General features: G+C 36.8%; 1 protein-coding gene across 3 annotated transcripts in view; it reads right to left on the bottom strand.

The window, feature by feature from the left end:
* Positions 1–6,139, bottom strand: part of HGF (hepatocyte growth factor) — an 80,840-nt gene extending 74,701 nt beyond the window's left edge. For 2 of the 3 annotated variants that reach the window (XM_040472805.1, XM_040472807.1), the window contains exon 1: positions 5,672–5,942. In XM_040472805.1, coding sequence (XP_040328739.1) covers positions 5,672–5,753 — 82 coding nt within the window. In that variant the 5' untranslated portion in view covers positions 5,754–5,942. Of the gene's footprint in view, positions 1–5,671; positions 5,943–6,060 lie in introns of those variants that run through there. The other variant, XM_040472806.1, reaches the window with a different exon arrangement.
* Positions 6,140–22,789: the final 16,650 nt, after the last annotated feature.

Raw genomic sequence — 22,789 nt, 5'->3', positions numbered from 1 at the left:
GCATGATTGTGCCTCTCTTCTGCCTGCCAGTTCTTTTGAACATCCTTGTAACAAAAGCGGTAGTAATATATTCATTCTTAAGATGAAGATACTGAGACACAGCGAAAAATTAATTGCCCCTTAAGCAAAACTCATTTGAAACTCAACCGCCTAGCTTCAGAACCCCCATTCTTAAACACTCGTGATGCCATCTTTTTTAAAAGAATTATAAGAAAGTATGTAGAAATATGGCTTACAAATATTTTTTGAAGATCTGGTTTAGGGCTATCAGTAGAGAAGAAATTTGGATGGTAAGACAGGAAATGCATTCCTGCTCTTTATATGTGGTGAAATACGCCAAGAAAAAGGGGTACAATTTTTGTGCAGAAAATTTGGAAATATGGCTAGCAGAGTGAGGTACAAACAATGGCATCATACTCTCAAATTTGCCAGCAACCACTGGCTCCAGTTGGTTTATTAAACATGCAGATGCTATTCATTAATCTCTATCCTAACCTGAAGTCCACAATAAATAAGAGAAAACATGAAGTCCTCTAAATTTCTGGTTCTCTGTAAAACTCCAGAACACAATCCCCAAAAGACTGGTACTAATTTCTGTAATAATGTTTTCATTTTCAACTTTTCTTTGTCCTACAAGATGGAATGGCTATGGTACAACAGATATAATTTAAATGACATTTTAACATAGAAATTCAATCAACCAAATAATCTATCAACATGTTATTTATTGAGTGTGGACCAAATGCCTTGCATAACGTTGGCAGACAGATGATAATTCTGGCATTCTTACTGACTTGCCAAATGACTTTGTTTAATTACCTGAAATGCTAATATACCAATTACTCAATCTACAAAATGCAAGTTATGTTATATTTGAAGCTATTTAATTATTAAGCAAATATTTGGAAGTTAATTTGGATTAAAAAATGTTATTAATATGCAAAGTTTTAGCTTTGTTTTTGAAATTCCATTCTTTAATTTCTGGCATAGAGAAGAAATTGTTATTCTCCCAAGCAAAGAAGTGGTATAATTCTTTTCACATTTTGGTTTCTGCCACAGGACCATGTTAATGGGAGATACATTTCTACATTAAGAATTTCTTGCTTTGACCATAGTGCACTATTTCTTAGGTGCTATGAAATGTTTCACAGAATAATAATCATCTGATTTCCTATATACATATGAGTATTTCTTAGAAAAAATAGTAGTTAATGATGCTGAAAATCCAGTAAATAAAACTGTTGGTTAAAAGGAAATGTGCACATATACTATATATATGCGTGTGCACACACGCGTGTGTGTGTGTATATACACACATATATGTTTGTCATATCTATGTCAAATAAATTCAGTTAACTAACAATACAGAATTAAAATTGGCCTCATGCATGTGTTCATTATACATGTCTAGGTGTGAGAGAAGAGCATAAAGCTAAATTTTAGAAGTGTAAGGCAAACATTAAATTAAGATATGCATTTTACTATTTATCAAATAAAAGAGGACCCCTTGTCAATGCCCCAGTTTCTTTTCTCAATACCATGCAATATGAAGGCAAGTATTGAAGAAAGAGGTCTCTGTGGGATTATTGTTTGTGTTTAATTCTACAAATCCTCAGTTGTCCTATTGAAATGTGTTAATGTGTGACTGTGTCTCACAAAAGTAGCCTAACTCTTGCTTGCTGATAAGTTTTTCCATCACCACCTTTCATCTAAAGATCAAAAAGCATTCAGAAAAGCAAACAAATCTACAATTTTCCTTTACTAGATAATAGACAGGTGTGAAAAACTTGTCTGGAGCTACAGAGCTTATCAAAGGCAATGGGAGCCAGGTATCAGGATTCCCTTTCACTATTTGTTTCTCATGATTTAGAAGCTTTCCCTTATAATTTAGTCATTTCTACTAGGTCAGTAACAAATTACTATAAAATGTGAAGTTTAAGCTAGCTGTGTATCATGTAATCCAGGCATCTATAAAACTAATTTCTTCTTCAATAAAAGAAAAACTCAAAACAGAAGTCGTTCAAAAACAGAATGTGAAAATAAAACTCCTTTGCTGAAAATAGTTTCAACTTTTTCTTCCATATGTATTAGCAACTGATGCTTGTTTTACTGAAAACAGTTAAAAGACCAGCTTAATTTGGGAAGAAACTCAAAGAAAATATCTTTGGATCAGATTTTCTCTACTATTTTTTCTGCATAACTATTAGTTGAAGTTTATAAACAAAATATTGAAATGAAATCAAAGGGTGAGAGATCACTGCAATTTTGTCATGCTTTCTTGTACTTTAAATTACAACTCCTTTCTCCTCTCCTCCTAGTATAGGAAAACATTCTGGAAGCTATATTTCTTGAAGAACCTGAAATCCCTATTTTAGAATTGAAATCATTAGGATCTTAGTGAAAACCTACAAACAGAAAGTAGGGTCAAATGTATCAAGGTGCTTGAAGAAAGACACATTTCTCCCTCTGGTCCGTGGCCTCACACTCATTTCTCTCAGTACCTCATATATTTTCTTCTCTGTATGGTCTAACCATTGACTTCAAAGGAAAATCATGCAAGGAAAGGATTTGCAGGGTGTGGAAAGAAGCAGGAATCTGGCTCCACATATTCTGAGAAACCTACCCACATGATTAGTGATTAACAGCTTGAAGTGGCAAGATGTTAAGATGAAAGTACACAAATAATTAATGGAGGGAACGGTAGTGACTGGAGACTTTAAGCTTCCCAAAGACAAGAATCATAAATACTAGTCCACATTTTCATTTTCATTGCTGTTATCTAAGGACTTGGATTTCACAGTTGGTATTTGAGAAGCAGCAAAATAGTCTCTTGCAATGAAAATGGAGCAATAGTCAAGGTGAGATTCAGGGCCTCCCTTCTTCACCTTCGTTCAGCTTCCTTGGTCATTGTCATTGTCATAGAAGCCTCCGTCTGGTCTCCTCCCTATTTCTTCCAACAACTGTTTCTCCACGCAGCAACCAAAACAACCACACTGAAGTACAATTTAAGTCAGGTATCCTGTCAACTCCAAAATTTCCAACTGCTACCCATGATGTTCAGAATACTTTGGCACACCATTCATGTTTGTGCATACGACCTTATTTTAGTTTCTAATCACAGGCCATGGTACTCCCTCTTGGTACTCAGGTACACCAATCCCACATGCTTACCTGTGCTCATACTTTCTCATCTCTATGCCTTTGGTCATTCTGTGTTCCCCTGACTTAGGTACCGATCATACTACCATCCATCTTTTCATACTCAACCTGGATACCACATTTTCCCCAAACTTCTTACACTAGAAATGAACTCTCAGTCATAGTATAATAGTGTTCCTAACACAGAGTTTTTCTTACATTACTTAGCAAAATGGATTTTTAAAAGGCAATTTCAGTTAATTTCAGCTCTGTCCCTTTACTATGAAAAGATAATTAAAGACTTTAAAATCAGGTGCCCCATGTAAGATGAGCAGAATAATGCCAATCTTATCAGAATTAAATAAGTTCTTTTAGAGCTTGGCCCATAACAGTTGCTCAACAAATGTGGGTTTCTTTCACATTTGTTCATCTTTATATCTCTCACAGGTTCCTGGACATCAAGTGCTTATTTAGTGCTTCTTTTGTTACAGGGTACTGGATATTAGTTTCCAGTGTAGGTAGAAGCATATAGAGGGTAATTCTATGTAGACCAACTCCTATAAAGATGGCCGGGGTCACTATATTGCATATTTCTTAAGAAACTTTCCAATAAAGTATCTCCTTAACACATCCTGCTCATGATTGATAGTCACCTCATTATAGTATCCACTTTCATTCTCACATTGTATTATTTTACAATATGTGCAAATATAGACTCATGGGATAAATCTAAGAGCATAACAAAAGCAATTAACAATAAAAGCCCTAAATGGTCAATGTGAGATGATATAAAAAAGGACCAACTTGGTATGTTCTAAGAGGACTGTCCATATTCTCCAGTTTGGAGAATGTCATAAAAAAAACCTATCAAAATAAACTTACCACCCAAACCAAGACAGACCCTCTTTTGATGACAATTTTAGCATTATCCACTTCAGGAATTATTCACAGCATATCTGTAATCCCCAATTGTCCTCTCCTTGCCTGCCAGCACACTCTGGGGCTGCATTCTCCCTATACTCAGGAAACGCAGTCATTTCAACATTAGCCAAAGTGAAACATCATTACGAATGTATATCTCCTGCCAAAACTCCGTAATGCATGCCAAAAACAAATAGACATTGTCTATGGTTGATCTACTGTTTGGGTTTCCACATTGTGTTTCCCTCACATTAGCACAGATGATTTCAGGTAACCATATTGTACTTCAGACCATCAACGTTTGAATCTTTAAAAATGAAAGCCCTCAATATATTAGCCATGCTCTCAATTTATGCCCTAAACCTCCTGAAATCAGCAGTGTCTTCTGAGAGTTCATTTTAGCATGACATACCTCAAGCATGACAACGTGTTTGATTGAGCTAACTTCTTTTTCACCTCTTCAGAAACCTTACCTAAATGTTTTCAAATCGGCCCTTCCCACACAGTGTTGTTCTCAAAAGGACCACTTCACAAGGTTGAAGAAGAAAGCCAGGTGGGCTGAATGTTTTTCCTTGTCAGTTAGCAAACTCTTGATGTTTTCAACCCTTGCATTACATCAGAGACTAGATCAGAGTTCCAATAAATTTCATATTTAACTTATCTCAAAAGATATGGCCGGTTCTCTGGTTTGTGTTATGAAAAGGCCATGTCTACCATGTGGGCATTTGTTCCATTCTTTTATTCCCCTGTGCCCACCCGTGGTGCTCACTACCTTCTCCCTCTGGCATCTCAGCCACTACCATGATAATACGACCAAATACAGATGTTTCCTCTTGCCCTGATAACAACAGAAAACTTCCCAAAGCGGCAAATGAAATCTCTACACTTCCAGGAAGGTAGTATGAACTCACCAGCAATTCCTTCCCAACCTATAAATTCAGGGGAGAAAATGGGAGGCTGAAAGGACCCCTTCTGCAGCTTTAATCAGAGTCACACAATTTTTGCCTCCCTTGCACTGCAGTTTCAGAGGGCAGACATCCATACCCAGACAGAATGAGATCTTAGAAGACAGGCTTTCTCTTTCATTTTTATAACATGCTTAAACATCAGGGCTTAATCTGCCTTCTCCAAATGAAAACCTGTATAAAGTCTTCATGTAGCCCTGAATGTTGACTGAGTGACGTGGGGTGGTGGAACGTCATGGAAAAATATCCTCTGGAAAGAAGTGAGTCCCTGCTGTACTGACAGTCCCTCTCCCCTCTTCAGACCAGACCTTCTGTTCAGCCTTCAACTTGTCCAAACCAGCAATATTCCAGCCAGTGTTAGCACTTCATTCCTGTCCCACAGTCCACAGCTAAGAGGCTAAGAGAGCCCTGGGATTGGGTTGGGGGGTGGGGGGGAGCGCACTGAGGGGATGTTAATTATCATTGTAAATGCCTTGCAAACAGGAACAGAATATCAAAAGGAAGCATAAGGAGAGGTTTAAAGGACCCAAGCCACACACAGAGCTGAGGAAGGATGCTGGGGATGGGGTGGAGAGAGTTAGGAAAAGGCAAGGTTAGCAGGAGAGAGTTAAAATCGTAATGATGAAGAAGAAAAAGAGAAGACTAACCTGCATAGGGGATGGGAAGCAGAAGGAGGTGGAGGAGGACGTGCTGCAGCAGCAGGACTGGAAGAAGTTTGGTCACCCACATGGTGCTGCTGGACGCGCTGGCGGATCCCACTGGAGGAGATGCCTGGCTGAGAGAAGCCTGTTCCGACTCAGTGCCTAAAAGAACCAGTCGGCTCTGAGCTGCTTTTTATTGCGATGAGCTAAGTTTGTTGTGTGATTAACTGGAAAGATCTAGGTCTGAACTCCCTCTTACGGTAAGAAACTGTTTAACAACAGCCCTTTACTCTCTTCCACCCCCTTCCTTTCCTCACTAACCACCCCCCCAACAACACCAAAGAGATCCCAGCTCCCCGCGCCCCCCCTCAACTCTGCTTAGGAAAGAAACTTACAAAGAAAAGGTCACCTGGCCTGAGGCCAGCTCAATTTGGAAGCTCGAGCTCCAGATCCCTGTGGCTCCTATCCGAGTAGGGAAGGGAGGAGCAAGGCTCAGCCCAATAGCTAAATCAAGGGACAGGCAGAGGACCAATTCGCTAAATTTAAACAGGAAAATACATGTGTTTACATGTCTCTTTGGGAAAAGAGGAAGGGGAAGCAGCATAAGAAGAAAGCAAAGAGCTGCCTTTCAGTCAAATGTGCTTTAGCTCCTAATCTGTCTACTTTCACTGCTAGAGCAAACTAGGGATTCAAAACACTAGCACAGGTTCCTTGGGGTGTTAGAGACGGAGCAGAGAGGAGGGAGGCAGGCGAGGAGGCAGAACCAGGCGGGTCCAGCCCAGGTAAAAAGAGTTAGGTAAGAAAAGGGTGTGGTATCGTGGGGTAAAAATAAACAAGCAAAATGAAAGCACCCACGGTGTCAGGTAAGAAAATTGCCCCTGCCCAATATCTGCGGGGCAGGCTGCTTTTTTCAGAAGCTGTACTACCTCTGCAATCACCACAAATGTGCCTGAAGTGCATAAAAGAAACTTGTCTGATTGAGGGATGGCGATAAAATGTGTTCATGCTCTCTCTTAAAATGTCTAAGAGATTAGGATTATCTACTGCCTGTCCCCAACAGATAAATGTAGCATGGACTATGTGTCCTTATACCACACACACACACACACACACACACACACACACGCACACGCGCACACAGGCTTGCACCACTCTCATGCATCTATGTCTATATGGTGCGCATATCTTCTAAGACTTTCACTGGAAATTTCTCAATCTGTTTTAATTCATAAATAACTAATGTGCCTCTCTTCTCCAGTTCCATCCCTCTGAATGCACCCACCAGCCTCCCTAAATCTACACTGAGAGATAAGGAGTTTGTGTGGATTGGCAGGAGTGGGGGGGACCCATGTCTGCAGAATCTGTGAGATCATTGCTCAGAATGCTCATTTTATTGAAAGGATTTGTCTTTGCATCTCCAGGTGATGCTCAGATTACTTTAGGCAAGATGGATTTATTTTGCTTTATTTTGGATGGATTCAGGGGAAGAGTTGCCCCCATGCATCTCTGAGATGTATCAACTAGGAACCAGTGTCTCTGCGGGCAGAGGAAGAGATAGCGGGTGTGATGTGAAAATGACCCTGGGGCCGCGTACAGCTTGGACGGAAGTGTATGTGAGCAAAATTAAAACCATTCACACTACAGCCTTCCCTTACTGCATGGCTCTCATCCCCTCCTCCAGCTCTGCCCACTCCCACCTCCAGAAAACACGCTTGGTTTAGGATTGCTAGAGAAGCTTGAGATTAAGATAATTACTTTTGAGCAATCTATACATTATATTACCATTTCCTTCTCTTTAATGATTTTCTTCTTATAAAAACAAAACCATGCAAACTGAAAAGTCATTTGGTAGCCTCCCTCTAGTGTCCCAAGTATCCATTTTACTTTCCTTTTTACTTTGCCATACACCTTTTTAGAAAATCTCAATTTCAGTGTATTGCCTGACCATGATCTTGAAAGGCCCTACAGCAACTCTTGCGCTTTATTAACAATCATTCAAACTCCTTTTAAAGAAGTTAGATTTTTCTGTAAATAAATACATGTAGGTAAAGAATAAAGGCGACCGATCTTTGTATTTACTTTCTCTCTCTCTCAGAGAAAGCAGAATCAGAGCCTTAAGTATGATTGCAATTATCATTATAGGTTTGGAGCAAACTCCATCCTGGGTAGGAGATTTAGGGCACCACAAGGAAGTTGAATAAAATTGTTTAATAGGGCACACATTTTCACAATTCTGAATACAAAAAATGTTTAAACCTATCTATAATTACGTTTATATTTCTCTTTTAACAAGTTATTTGGTTTCTCTATGTTAAATGGTATCTAATATATAATGAGCTTTCAGTGTATGCTAAGCATTGTGACAAATACTCTTCAAAATTTGTCTTAAAACTTACAATTTTTTTAAGTTTATTTATTTATTTTGAGAGAGAGAGAGGGAGAGAACCTGTGCACACACACACACAAGCGGGGGAGGGGCAGAGAGCAAGGGAGACAGAATCCCAAGCAGGCTCTGCACTAACAGTGCAGAGCCCAGTGTGGGACTCAATCTCACGAACCAAACAATGAGATCATGACCTGAGCTGAAATCAAGAGTGGAGGCTTACCTGACTGAGCTACCCAGGCACCCCAATTTACAGTAAACTTATATTAAGAAAAGATTCTTATAATTCCCATGTTTATAGTTGAGGAAACTTAAGGACACTATTTCTATCCTGAAATAACTTCCACAAGATTCCAAAGGAATAAAGATCCAAGTGTGAGGTTTGAACAGTTTGTCACATTCCGTAGGATGGAGAAATTTCTGTAAGCCCCATGAGAAGAACCGCCTGTCTTTCATTTAAGATTATAATCACCACTGTTAGCCCAGGATGGAACACATAAATGATGCTCAATAATAAGCTACAAAATAAACCAATATATAAATACCTTAAAATCTCCCAAAACTATAAACAAATATGCAAATGAAATAAATTATTAATTGTGCTATTATTTTACTTTGTCTTGATAACACATTCTCTTTGTTCTTTCTAATTATAGTAATGATGATTTGCCCATCCCTTGCTATTACCTTTATACTCCTTAGGTGTTAAACTGTTCATACAAATCCCCCAAAATGTATCCGAAAATGTTTTGATGAATCAGAGAATCTTGCAAGGAAAATATTTTAACTGCTACAGTCTGTGTAATTACTTAAATACAGGATGAATACTCATCGCCAATATAATATCATTTTAAATCTAAGATCAAGGTCTCTGGTAAACCATGTACACTAGATGGATTGAATGGGAAAAGGTACATTGATGTACTGTCTGTTTCAAAAGGCTGCACGTAGTTTAAAACATTGTATCTTCACAAGCCCCATGTTTCTTTTTTTTTTTTTTAATTTTTTTTTTCAACGTTTATTTATTTTTGGGACAGAGAGAGAGACAGAGCATGAACGGGGGAGGGGCAGAGACAGAGGGAGACACAGAATCGGAAACAGGCTCCAGGCTCTGAGCCATCAGCCCAGAGCCTGATGCGGGGCTCGAACTCCCGGACCGCGAGATCGTGACCTGGCTGAAGTCGGACGCTCAACCGACTGCACCACCCAGGCGCCCCATAGCCCCATGTTTCTTAAGCACAAGTGATGTTTGCATTTGTAAATGGGGAAGAAGCTGATATGACCTTGTGCTTTGCAGACCACCGATGAGTTGTGTGCTTTTGGACTCATCACTTAACTTGTTAAGTGACTGGCACATGTGTGGTGTCATTCTGTTTAGTGCTTCTACTCCCATGGACTCAGTTGAGTCGTATACTTGGCTTCGGATCCCAGCTATCTCATAAAATGTGTCACTAATTGAGAAAATTAATTAAACTCATATCTCAGTTTCCCTACCATAGAAATGGGACACTATGTGCCAAACCTCAAATGTATTATCTCACTTAGCCACCCCCCCCACTTAAAAAAAAGATATATATATATAGATATATATATATCTATATATATATCTATATATATATATCTAACAGGTATGCATTTTTATGGTCACTGATTTATAGGTAAAGAAAGTGAGATTTGGAGGTGATATGTAACTAGCATGAGGTTAAACTGTTAATAAAATGTGACTCAAAGCCACAGCTGTCCAGGTATCAAGTCTCCACATTGACAGAAATCTAGCTTGAGAGATTTCCAACATCCTTCCCAGCTTTAAAATGTGATTATTCTACTTACCTGACGTCTTTCGTGGACATCATACAATTCTTACCTTCCACATCTGAGAAAGAAGCACCTGCATAATTTTTGGTACTGCTTATCTTTCCCATGCAACCTTATTTTCTCATTCTTTCCTTCCTTATTTGTTCCTCCCTCTAAATGGTAATTTGTCATCTATAGGCCTCACCACTGAATAATTCGTGTTGACTACGTTTAATGTAGGAAATGTTGCAAAATTCACTGTAATTTGTATTAATTTCCTTTACATAATATAGCTCATTTCAGGGTGTGTGTATAAAATGTTGGTCAACACATTAATTTGCCTTGACTTAAGTCCAAGGTGCAATCATCTGAATGTCTGTGTTCCCCTAAAGTGCAGACACTGAAATCCTAATGCCCAGAGATGATAGTATTAGGAGGTAGGGGCTTTGGGTGGAGCCCTTGTGAATGGGATTAGTGTCTGTAAAAAGAGTCCCCAGAAAGGGGACTCCCCCCTTGCCTCTTCCACCATGTGAGGACACAGCAATGCACCATCTATGAACCAGAAAATGGGCCCTCACCAGACTGAATCCACTGGTGCCCTGATCTCGAACGTTGAGCATCCAGAACTGTAGGAAATAAATTTCTTTTGTTTGTATACCGCCCACTCTGTAGCATTTTGTTGTAGCAGCCCAAATGGACTCAGACACAGGTTTCTTTAATAGGAGCTCCTAATGAAGAAGAAATATATATTCCAAGGATAGAAAATTGTTATTGGGTAATTGATGTTCAGAAAACAGAATTTAAAAGTGTGTCTATGGGAATGCAAGCTGGTGCAGCCACTCTGGAAAACAGTATGGAGGTTCCTCAAAAAACTAAAAATAGAACTACCCTATGTCCTAGCAATTGCACTACTAGGTATTAATCCAGAGGATACAGGTGTGCTGTTTCGAAGGGACACATGCACCCCCATGTTTATTGCAGCACTATCAACAATAGCCAAAGTATGGAAAGAGCCCAAATGTCCATCGATGGAGGAATGGATAAAGAAGATGAGGTGTGCATATATACATATATATATAATGGAGTATTACTCAGCAATCAAAAAGAATGAAATCTCACCATTTGCAACTATGTGGATGGGGCTGGAGGGTATTATGCTAAGTGAAATTAGTCAGAGAAAGACAAAAATCATATGACTTCACTCATACGAGGACTTTAAGAGACAAAACAGATGAACATAAGGGAAGGGAAACAAAAGTAATATAAAAACAGGGAGGGAGACAAAACATAAGAGACTCAGAAATATGGAGAACAAACTGAGGGTTACAGGAGGGGTTATGGGAGGGAGGATGGGCTAAATGGGTAAGGGGCACTAAGGAATCTACTCCTGAAATCATTGTTGCACTATATGCTAACTAATTTGGATATAAACTTTAAAAAAAATAAAAAATAAAACAAGTTTAAATAAATAAACAAACAAACAAACAAATAAATAAATAAAAGTGTATCTAATGTCTAGCACTGAATGGTGGTTCAACTAAAACTTTGGATCATATAAATAACAGGTTTTTTTTAATTTTTTTGTTTATTTATTTTGAGAGAGAGAGAGAGAGAGAGAGAGAGAGAGAGAGAGGGAGGGTGGGAGAGGGAGAGAGAGAGAGAAAGAGAGAGAGAGAGAGAGAAATGAGCAGGGGGAGGGGCATAGTGAAGATGAGACAGAATCCCAAGCAGGCTCTGCAGGGCTGGGACTCACAACCTGTGAGATCATGACCTGAGCTGGCATCAAGAATCAGATGCTTAAGTGACTGAGACACCCAGGTGCCCTCAGGTAAATAGCGTTTTTAAATACATAAAGCAGAATAAAAAAAAATATGAAACAAACAGGTATGGTGGCATATTCATTTGAAAAAATTGTTCAAGAGTGAGTGCAATGGTCCCACAAAGCCCACATCCATGCTGTCAGTATGATAGCCTCAAAGCACTTATGTAAATTCAAACTTAAATTAAGTAAAATAAAAACTACACTTTAAAGTTGCATTAGCTTTGTTCCAAGTGCTTAATAGAGAAATGTGTGTGGCTAGTGGATCTCTTAGCGGACAATGCAAATATAGAATATTTCCATCATTGCCAAAAGTTCTATTAGATAATGTTGATCTAGTCTAAGATGATTAATATAAATGCCATCTAAATGTGATTATAGGCTCAACAAGAGGAACACAGCAAGACAATGTTAAAGATGTAATAAAAAGAGAACACTGAAGAGTAATCTGTATATTGGTGACATTTAGTTTGAAATTCCCCCTTCTTTCTATTCACATTTTACATAGTTTGAACACGAATAACAGGATTTCAATTAATTTGTCTTTTGAACATAAAGTAACTATGACTGAAGACAGCTCATTGTTTGAAGAGTAAGTATAGACACAAGCACAGAAAAATTGGTCATGAGAAAAATCTTAGTAAAATAGGTATTTTTAACAAAACATCTGTCTTCCATGGAATTGGATACAATCTGTACTTTCCAACATAGGGTCCTGAGACTGTGGCAAGTCTTTGCCTATAACATAAAATAAAAAAAAAAAAAAAAAAAAAAATGACCTAATTGAAAACAATAGACAGGACTTTAGGACACATTATAGGCATAATGTAAAGTTTTTTCTTTATTTTTTTAAATTCAACAGACTCTAATGTTTACTCAATCAAATCATAGACTCAGCCACTCACTCATGCATGACTTTTGCCACACTCCCAGGAAATCTGTTGCAGAGTTTGTGGTGAGACCACAAAGCAACATCCAGGAAAGTGACAGTAATAGTTAAAGTGCCTCATCACAAGGTAGGAATTGTCAAGTGAGTAAAAAAGCGAGGTTATCTTTTCTCTAGAAATATATCATATACACTTATGCAGAGATCAGCATTTTTTTCCATGCAGTTCATCAATGTCTCTATAAGGCAATAGTGTGGTACAGATTAAAATAAATTATCCAAAAATCAAAAGGATAGTCATAACTAAAGCTGTGTCTTGACTTTTGGGAATAGAGAAGACAGGCCTTGAGAACACCAGGAAATCTGAGCTAAAACTAAACTCTGTGATGCTGCCTTTTTAGTTTTCCTTTCTGAGCCATGAGGGGCCTTTCTCTGAATCCAGGGGGCCTAGTTAACTAACACTCATCACCTTGTGCTTAGAGGCCAGCTTTTATGTATTTCCAGGTGTTGGCTGCTTTGTTAAATCTGCAGTGCCCCCAAACTTATAAAGCTTAAGCATTCCACACCTGGCATGTTGGACACTGGCATATTAGTAAAATGTATGAACTTGGGGAATCGATTGCTTTTTTCTGAGTTGAGAATCCAACAAGGATAAAATCATTAGTGTAAGAAAAAAGGAATATTCACAATAAGGTACTTTTCAAAGCAACTGTTTAATCCATTTATTTAGCATCTTAAAAGCCACACAATAAAATTGAGGTTTCCCTTTTATTATATGTACATGTTGCATGTTTATTGTGGTCTTGGGGATATCTGAGGGCAACTCCATTTACCAGATGGCACTCAACACCAGGAATTACATTTCGGACTTGAGAGAAAAAGGCTTCACCTGGTGGAGCACTGCTTTTGTGTGAATGTGTAAGCCTGTATATGTGTGTGTGTGGGGGGGTCTTTATAACATATGACATTATATATCATCTGGTCTATTGGCCCTACTCATGAATTACTTAAAATGCTACTTACTGCCATGATAGCATGGCCCCACGTAACATAAGAACCTGGGGGATTTTTTTAAATGACTAAGTTTGTTTAAAACTAGTTTGTTTAAATGATCTAGTTTGTTTAAAAGGCAGTATGATTTAGGGTCTTTTTTTTAATCTTATACTTAAATTCTTAATCTAAAGCCTGGGACTCCTCATTGTGAGTGGTAGGGTCTTTGGCTGACTTCTTACCTCTCGAGTTTGGGAGTATTTGCACCCGTTGGATTCCTGGAGACTTACAGAGCCAAGGGATTATCAAATCCATCAGAAACATCACTGTTCTCTAGCCATGTAGTATTGAATATGAAGACGCAAATTCATGGTTCCTGAAACTGTCTGTATTCCTTAATTAATCTTGCTATATTTGTATGCTTTTATAATTCACAATAATGTTAGGGAAAAAATAGCAAAGTTATGGAAATTGCCAAGCTTAAAGGACAGATGAAGTATGTTGTTCAATGTTTCAATCTAATTCTGAATGAAGAGAGAAAAATGAACTCTAAAATGAACAAAATGTTCTCACCCTGCGACTCTAAAACAGAATTATGCCTCATATATTGACTAGGTGATGACATTTAGCAGAACACCCACAATGAAGAACACCAGATTATAACTATCTTAAACTTACTTTTTATTTGTCCAGATAAAAGAAAAAAATGTCATAGAGTTTTCTGAGTCTCTTTTGCATGGTTAGTGTATTTGTTTGTTTATATGAATAAGAGTGGTTACAGCCTTCTCTTAAAAGTAAATAAAATATTTTCTTTAGCTATCTCTGTCTACCCCCAAGATAATATATTCATTCTAGCATTTCTTATGTTTAAAGGCGTACTAATATTTTTTCCAAGTTTTCTTTCCCTTTTCCTCAGAAATAAATTTCCAGCTCCCCAAAGTGCTATAAGCCTTGTGGTTTACTCAGCATCCTAAGAGTTACTTATCAGAAGAAAACATAGTGTCTTGCTTAATTTTTCATTCAGGATTTTTGTACAATACATAGCTTTAATGCCCTATGATATAACACATCTGGTTATGACTTTATTTAATTTTCCTAACGCATGCACAGCGATAAAGTCAAAACCAACTTGTTCAAGCCCTAATTATACCATTACTAACTGAGAAAACCTGGACAAGTAATTTACTTTACTCATCTGCAAAATAATTGTAACAAGGGTGTGACAGTGATCAATAATTATATTTATTTTATAATTATTAATTACAGTAATGATTGATTAATAGTCATACAAAGCACGTGGGAAATATTTAGGAACCCAATATAATTTTAGTTATTATTATCCTTATTGGTACTGAAATATTTAAGATACTCTTCTGGTCACTTAATATCTCAACAGAAAATACCTAAATTGAAAGGCAAAGTGAAGATATACTCTTGGCATAATGGTATTAGGAAACCCCTAGTGTTTAACAGTTATTTAATCTAATATTTTGTTATTATTTTACAATACATTTTCAGTGACACTAAATATGAATTTAAATTTTCCAGCTGCATCTGTGTATTAACTAATCTAGAGAAGCAGAAAAACCACAGAATTCCATGTGATAAAATATTGCTATTGAGAAATTACATATAAGTAAAAAATTCTGATATTTTAAAATATAAAATTTGGGGCATGATCAACTTTGCATTGGATTGTTGTGTGGACTCATGTCATTAAAATAATTTTCTTGAAGTTACTTAAGTGAAATATAGCATACAGAAATTAATAGTGTTTATGTTTTGTTCCATTAAATCAGTTAAAAAGATTGAGTATCGGGGCACCTGTGTGGCTCAGTCAGTTAAGCAACTGACTGGCTCAGATCATGATCTCATGGTTCATGGGTTCAAGCCCCACATCAGGCTCTGTGCTGACAGTTTAGAGCCTGGAGCCTGTTTTGGATTCTATGTCTCCCTTTCTCTGGCCCTCCCCCCCTCAAAAACAAGTAAAACATTAAAAAAAATATTTTTTTTAAAGATTGAGTATCGGGGCGCCTGGGTGGCTCAGTCGGTTAAGTGTCCGACTTCAGCTCAGGTCATGATCTTGCGGTCCGTGAGTTCAAGCCCCACGTTGGGCTCTGGGCTGATGGCTCAGAGCCTGGAGCCTGCTTCTGATTCTGTGTCTCCCTCTCTATCCGCCCCTCCCCTGTTCATGCTCTATCTCTGTCTCAAAAATAAATAAATGTTAAAAAAAAAAATTAAAAAAAAAAAGATTGAGTATCAACACGCTTCATCCAAAAAATCCTTATGGACTCAATCTCTCAATGATAAAAATATTAACTTTTTCCTATTTCCAAATCATTCAAGCTAGCCTCTCATTTGACATTCAAGTCTATAGAGTACACAATTAAAGAGATATTGCCCCCTCGCACTTTATAGCAAGCAGTGTCTAGAACATCCTAGTAACAGCTAAAAGCTATTTAGACTCTGGATAGGCTTTATTAATTTTCCCTTAATATACCCAAAGTGTGTGATGTTTCTCTTCAAGCAGCATGACAAGACAGTAGTAAATTTACCATTTAATTGTATGCACATATACATATACACACACATGAATGCATAAATGAAATCTCTTGGTCAAAAACACCAAAACTACTCTAAGGAATACCAGTTTCCCAACTAGTGGACTGCTAAGATTTGTAATTGACCCAAAGTCAGCCAACTTACAAAAGAAAAAATTGAAATTTAAAACAAAGATCTACTTTTCCAGAACTCTCAAAGATCCCCTATTCAATGACACACATCTTTAGACGTTGATTTAAGACAAAACCCAAGATCCATGTCCACTGATGCTCTACTGAGATTGATTTCAGCTCTAAAAAATATCAGCTTAATAGTATATAACTTGTAATAGCAAGGCTGAGGAGCTACTAACATGCATTAATGTTAGAATTGATTATTGATAATTATAACAATGCCTAATAATACATTTATAAGCATATGCTTAAAAGAAATTCTAAAATGATATGTTTAAGTCTTTTGACTTGAAATCTTTTGACTTCAAACAATGAGATATTTCTATAACCATGTATAAATCTATATACAAGTGCTGTGTATTTCCTAAAACCTAAATACGCTTTCCTTATATCTTTAATAAATTGCTGTGTGTAACTTTCTATGAGCACTCTGCTAGGTGTACAGATATTACAGTGATTTTATATGTTGTGGTAGGCAGAAGAATGATCCCCAAAGTTGCCCTTGTCCCATTTGCTTGATATGATGAATGGTACCTTACACAGCAAAAGGGACTTGGTGTATGTGTTTAAGGTGAAAACTTTGAAATGGGAGATTATCCTGGGTTGGTAAGGTGGGCTTTCCCTCATCATATGAGTCCTTTACATCAGAGAACCTTTCCAAACTTTTCCAAGCTGTGTTCAGAGAGACTTTGCTATGAGGACTGAAGAAAGGTCAGAGAAATGCAAATTGTGAACTTTGAAGATGAGGCGAGGGGGCCACAAGCTAAAGACTGGGGCAGCTTCTTGAAGATGAAAAAGGCAAGGGAACAGATTTTCCCTGGGAACCCCCAGAAGGAACACCGATAGGCCATCATCTTTATTTTTTCCTAGTGAGACCCATGGCAGACATGTGACCTGCACTAACAAAAGATAATAAATTTGCATTGTTTTAAGTCACCAAGTCTGTAGTAGTGATTACAACAGCAATAACAATCCATGCACACATGTTGTCTTAGCTCCCTGAGTAGTCTATAGGCTCCTTAAAGGTAGAAGTTAAGCCTTACATTCCCCTGTGTCTTTCAAATTACCTATTTCTATGCTTTCCATTTAGCAAGTATTCAAGAAATTTTGGCTGAATGATATAATAAGGAAGTTTTAAAAAAATTATTTCTACTGATTAGGTTGTGATGGCAATCTTAATCTCATAGTGGTTTCTGTCTTGCCCTGTGTAATGATGCATTAACTGCTGTCCCAGAGAAATATTTTGCAATGTGCTGTTTATTCAAGTAATCAGAAGAAAGCACCAAAATTACACTTGACATTGCAGGAAGATTAGCAAACAATAGTGCTGTTTTGAAAGACAGAGATCTGTATCTTTGAAAGGGGAAGTTGCAAAACTGTCTTTTCCTTTATCTGTTCAGATTCCTAAGGAAGGAGGATTTTACAACTAGTATTATCCTTGTTGGAGGCTCTTTTATATGCCTGGCACTCCTCCAGTTCAAGTTTATCTGATACCCTAAGTCTTCCCAAGGCCTCCTCTGGGATGCAAATCCAAGTTCTTGTGCAAAATGTAACTGAAAAATTGATGTAGCAGTACAAAAAAAATTGCCAAATAATTTATTTAAAAGGAGCAGAAAAATAGTTAGAGGAATTACACAAAGTCTGTCAACCACAGATGGATTTTGCTAAAAATCCTGGCCTACATCCTGTAGGACCTATGGGTGTAAAGTGGGTAATTGAAAGTATTTTTGTCTGCCCCCCCCCACCTCATTGGCCCATTTACTCTTTCTTGGATGACTGTTGTATTTACACATCTTATTACAAACATAAATCATATGTTAAAACCTACTCCAAATCTTGCACCTGCTGGGAAATGACATTAATAATCTTTGAGTGCCCAATGTACTAATAGATATGAGATCATACAAAGAAATAGGAGACATGATCTCCATCCAAAGGAGAAATTATCTTCTACCAATAAGCCTAACAATGATAACCTGAGAGAGCCACTAGAGATATATAAATTTATGTCATGTATTTTTTACATTTAATTTTATATTTCCATTCTTCTATTATTTTTCCCATGATTTTTAAACTGTTAAATAAGCAGAACTGGGTTTTAACCTCTTTCTTTCTTCCTCAGGTATCCTACTTTTTGGTCACTGTGATGGATAATCAGTGATATTCATCTGCTTACAGTTTCTTCAACTGCTTACAGTTTCTTCTTTTCATTTTATATATATATTTTTTTCATTATATACATATATGTATTTTTTTAATTTGAAAATACATAGGGGCACCTGGGTGGCTCAGTTGATTAAGAGTCTGACTCTTGATTTCGGCTCCAGCCATGATCTCATGGTTCATGAGATTGAGTCCTATGGAATTGAATCCATGGGATTCTCTCTCTCCCTCTCTCTCCCTTTCTCTCTCCCTCTCAAAATAAATAAATAAACATTTTTAAAAGTAACTATAAATACTATCTTCATTTAGAAGTGTGCATGGGAAATCACCAACTTATCTCCCTTATTGATTTTGCTGTAAATAATTTAAATGCATTAACTCAGAGCTTGAATAATAGTAGACATTTATCAGAGCCCTAGTTTAAAGCATATCCCATATTTTTGTGAATATTTTTGTAAATCCTCATGACAAATGTATAGGCAAGTACTATTATTACCTCCACTTTACAGATGAAGTACTGAGTTTTACTACATACATTTAGTACATGCAAATGTAGGATTGGAATCCAAACCTATGTCACCAACCTACAGCAAGAAAAAAGAAATAAAAAAGAAGAAGAAGAAGAAGAAGAAGAAGAAGAAGAAGAAGAAGAAAAAAGAAAAAGAGTAAAGTTCTGCACAGCAGTCTACAACAGAGGAAACAGGTTTTCCTCTAATTTGAATTTGATTAAATGAAGAAAATGAGGAGAAATCTGTTCCTTAATAATATAACTGATTTCTCCATTTGGTAGGTGACAGTATGGATCAGTCACTTCTCTTAATCATTACTCGTCTGCCCCATGCACTGTATACATCTGTATAACCTTCCATTTCTTCTGAACCCTATTAGTGGTTACAAGTTTCTTGGACACTGAAATAAAACATTGATTCTAAAATGCTAGTTATCCACTGCTGTAAGCGACACCTTCAGCTAGTAGACACTCGTCTTCTCTGACTTCTTCCAAGAAATCCATTATCGGGGCACCTGGGTGGTTCAGTCGGTTGAGCATCCGACTTCAACTCAGGTCGTGATCCTGTGGTTCATGAGAATGAGCCCCGCGTCAGGCTCTGTGCTGACAGCTCAGAGCCTGGAGCCTGCTTCAGACTCTGTGTCCCCTCCTCTCTCTCCGCCCCACCCCTGCTTGTGCTCTGTCTCTGTCTTTAAAAAATGAGTAAACATAAGAAAATTTTTAAAAATGAAATCTGCTATCATTTTAGGTAGTCCTTTCTGCTGTCGAGCATTTGTACTGTTAGAAAGTTCTCCTTCATTCATACTGCTCTGAAGTCTACCACCTTATAATTTTCATGGATTTGGTCCTGATTCTGCCTTTCAGAGTTGAGGAGAATAAGACTTCCCTTTTAAATACCTGAAGGTGTATGCCACTTCTTCACCTGAGGAACCTCATCCCAGTCCTTTCAGCTACTCATTTTCAGCTCTTACTTTTGTTCAAATGGCCTCTTAAATCACCAAGTTCAGAGCAGAATGGAACCCCATAAACATGATCCAGTCCACACAGAATACAACTCAGCTTATCTCTGCTCATAAATTCAAAATTAAAGAGATGTCAATTGGATTCACTTCTTTTAATGCAGAATCTGCCATCTATTGACAGGCTATTATATGTCCAGAACTGGGAAAGAATTTTGTATAGCATCATACCATTTAATTCTCATAACAACCCCCTCGGGTGGGTACTGTGGGGAGCAAAGCATACTATTTCTGTCCAGATGCAAATTTTCTTTCTTCACATTTTGGTCACTGTGGTCTCTCAGTGCCCACTCAGTATCACTTCTTCAAGCAGCCTTGTGATACTTCTCTTACATAGTTTGTGGATTTTTAGGAACAGTAAAATATAAAATGTACATAAATATATTTTATAGCAGTATTAAAACAATGTAGTAAAACTATTCCCACATAATAAATCCTCATAAATGCAGTAATTTTAAAGTGTTATTTTCCCATGTAATCCATTCTTTAACTCATGCTTATAAGGTTATGTCAGCCCATATATTTACATATAATTTGATTATGTAATTTTACCGATAAATATTTGGTCATAGGATTTTTATCTTTTTTTTTCACAATTGAAATCCACCATAACTAGAAAAAAAAACATATTATTAAGGAAAAGTCATTTGGAACATGAAAGTCAAAAGAACTATACAAAAGTATCCATAAATCACAAAGAAAAGCCTTTGAAATATTTACCCACATTTAAAACCAGAGGCCTTGTTTTTCAACTGGAATGAAATTTAATTATGATACCGTTAGGATCAAGGATAACTGTCCAATAATGTGTTTTAAATTAACTAAATGACACCTTACACTCTTTTCACATCTACTCCAGGAACCCCCGATCTTCATAGTTCACAAAAATATAAACAGTCTTGTCAGACCTCACTAAATTTATTAAGGTTTGGCAGAATGCCTGTGGGGGGGGGGGGACCATATTTCAGAATAAAATTTAAAATGAGCAAGAAAAAGAACCTCTTGAAAAGCTAAACAGCAGAGGAAAGCAGGTTGCAGCCAACTGGTAGAATAATGAGTTCCTTTAGTATTTATCTGTCATATATTTACCATTCCTTCTTTTTTTTTAATAAAGTTCTAAAACAGATTTACTGCAGACTGAGTTCTGCTCATTCTGGCAGATGTAATCAAAATCTTACTGAGGTAAAAATATGTGTCAAGAAAATGAGGGAGCAAGATGAAGATAAGCGTATGAGCTAGATGATGCTGTCACCCATGCGGAAGCCTCCCATTTGTTTTTACCTGCGTCTTGAATTTCTATAGTACTCGGTAAATCACTCTTGGATCATGTTGGCTTAGCGGAATTTAGGGGTAGAACCTCAGACTATGGCTACTTCAAAATAATGAAGCAGTGGATAAGAAGTCTTTCATAATCGTTATGGAAATAAAATGCATTTCACCTCCCATTCTTTAATTTCCTTATTAAGAAATTAAGAAAATATTAAGGAAAAATAAATGCACTTATGTGAATATATATTTACACAGCCAGAATGTGTGCAGAGAAATTACAAGTAGTAAATTCACAATTAGTCTTTAAAGTAATTGGTGGTTTGTTGTCATTATTCTTAACAGATCATCTCCCCAAAACTGTTTACTTTTACTTACAAAAATTTTGATACCAGTCATTAAGGATTTCTGGTGGTGGAACAACTTTCAAAGACAAATCCATTTTAATATATAAATATATTGATATTTGATTTAAGAATGAAAAACTTTTTCAGTAGGGTATAAATTCCCCAAGGGTTTATTAATGCGGTACATTAATTGTTTTCATGATTAGCCTAATTCTCTGCGACTGTGATTAAAAGTCTATATAGCGTGTAGTCCTGTAAACAGAGGCTATGGATTTTTCAGGTGGATCTACAATTTAAACTGATTGTTTTTAATGACAGGAAGGAAAATAACTTCTGGAAAAAAATGAATCGTTTTATAAATTATTTTACTTTCATTCTTAAAATAAAAACAAAGAGAAGTCAACTTTTTACCTCCTATTAAATATATCATAACAACAAAGACATTCAAGATAAAATAGTCAAAACTCAAACAAATTTGGAGACTAAACTGTTCAGTATATAATTACCCCATGAGTTACAGATTGAGTATAGGTTTCACTAAAATAAAATTTAAATGGTAATAATTAAAATGTAATTTTAATTTTCTGCCAAGAGAAATATTGTTTTCATTTTTGCTAATCTTTTCCAGCTATCGAACTACCACTAATGTTACACTTAACTCCAAATAAGGCCACTGATTTCAGAGGACGATGGTAATGTATAACAGACCAAATACTGTGTTCTGATAGAGAGAAGGACAATTCCACTTAACTGTTCAGAAGTTGCACATAGTATTATACTCTTTTCTATTGTTACTATATATTCATTATGTTATACAAATATGATATAAAAAGCCCATGCAAATTTGTATTAAAAATATCACCATAGAAACACGTTAGGAATGTTTGAAGTCAAAAGCAAAAATACTGTAAATTGTTAACTTACTACTCATCTTTGATTGGAACCAAAAGTACAGTTAACAAATTAGCATCTAAGTAGGTCCTGCGTATTTTTTATGATGTCTGCAAGTAGCCAGAAAATTTTCTTATAGCACAAGCATTTTTCTCACTTAGGTGTCCATGATAATTTTACCATTGCTTCCATTTTTCTCTTCCATTGCACATCGTACCTTTGGCTCTCTCTAGGGTTTAGTCCTTCATTCTGTTCTTATGCCTAAATACCTTCCCTCAGAAAATTGTTCAATTGTCAGGCCTTACCTCCTTAATGATGAGTAA

The sequence above is a fragment of the Herpailurus yagouaroundi genome, unplaced genomic scaffold (genome assembly GCF_014898765.1).
Source record: "Herpailurus yagouaroundi ecotype Mexico unplaced genomic scaffold, PumYag 100, whole genome shotgun sequence".
NCBI classification, from domain to species: domain Eukaryota; kingdom Metazoa; phylum Chordata; class Mammalia; order Carnivora; family Felidae; genus Herpailurus; species Herpailurus yagouaroundi.
This window is presented reverse-complemented; position numbering and strand designations above follow the sequence as displayed.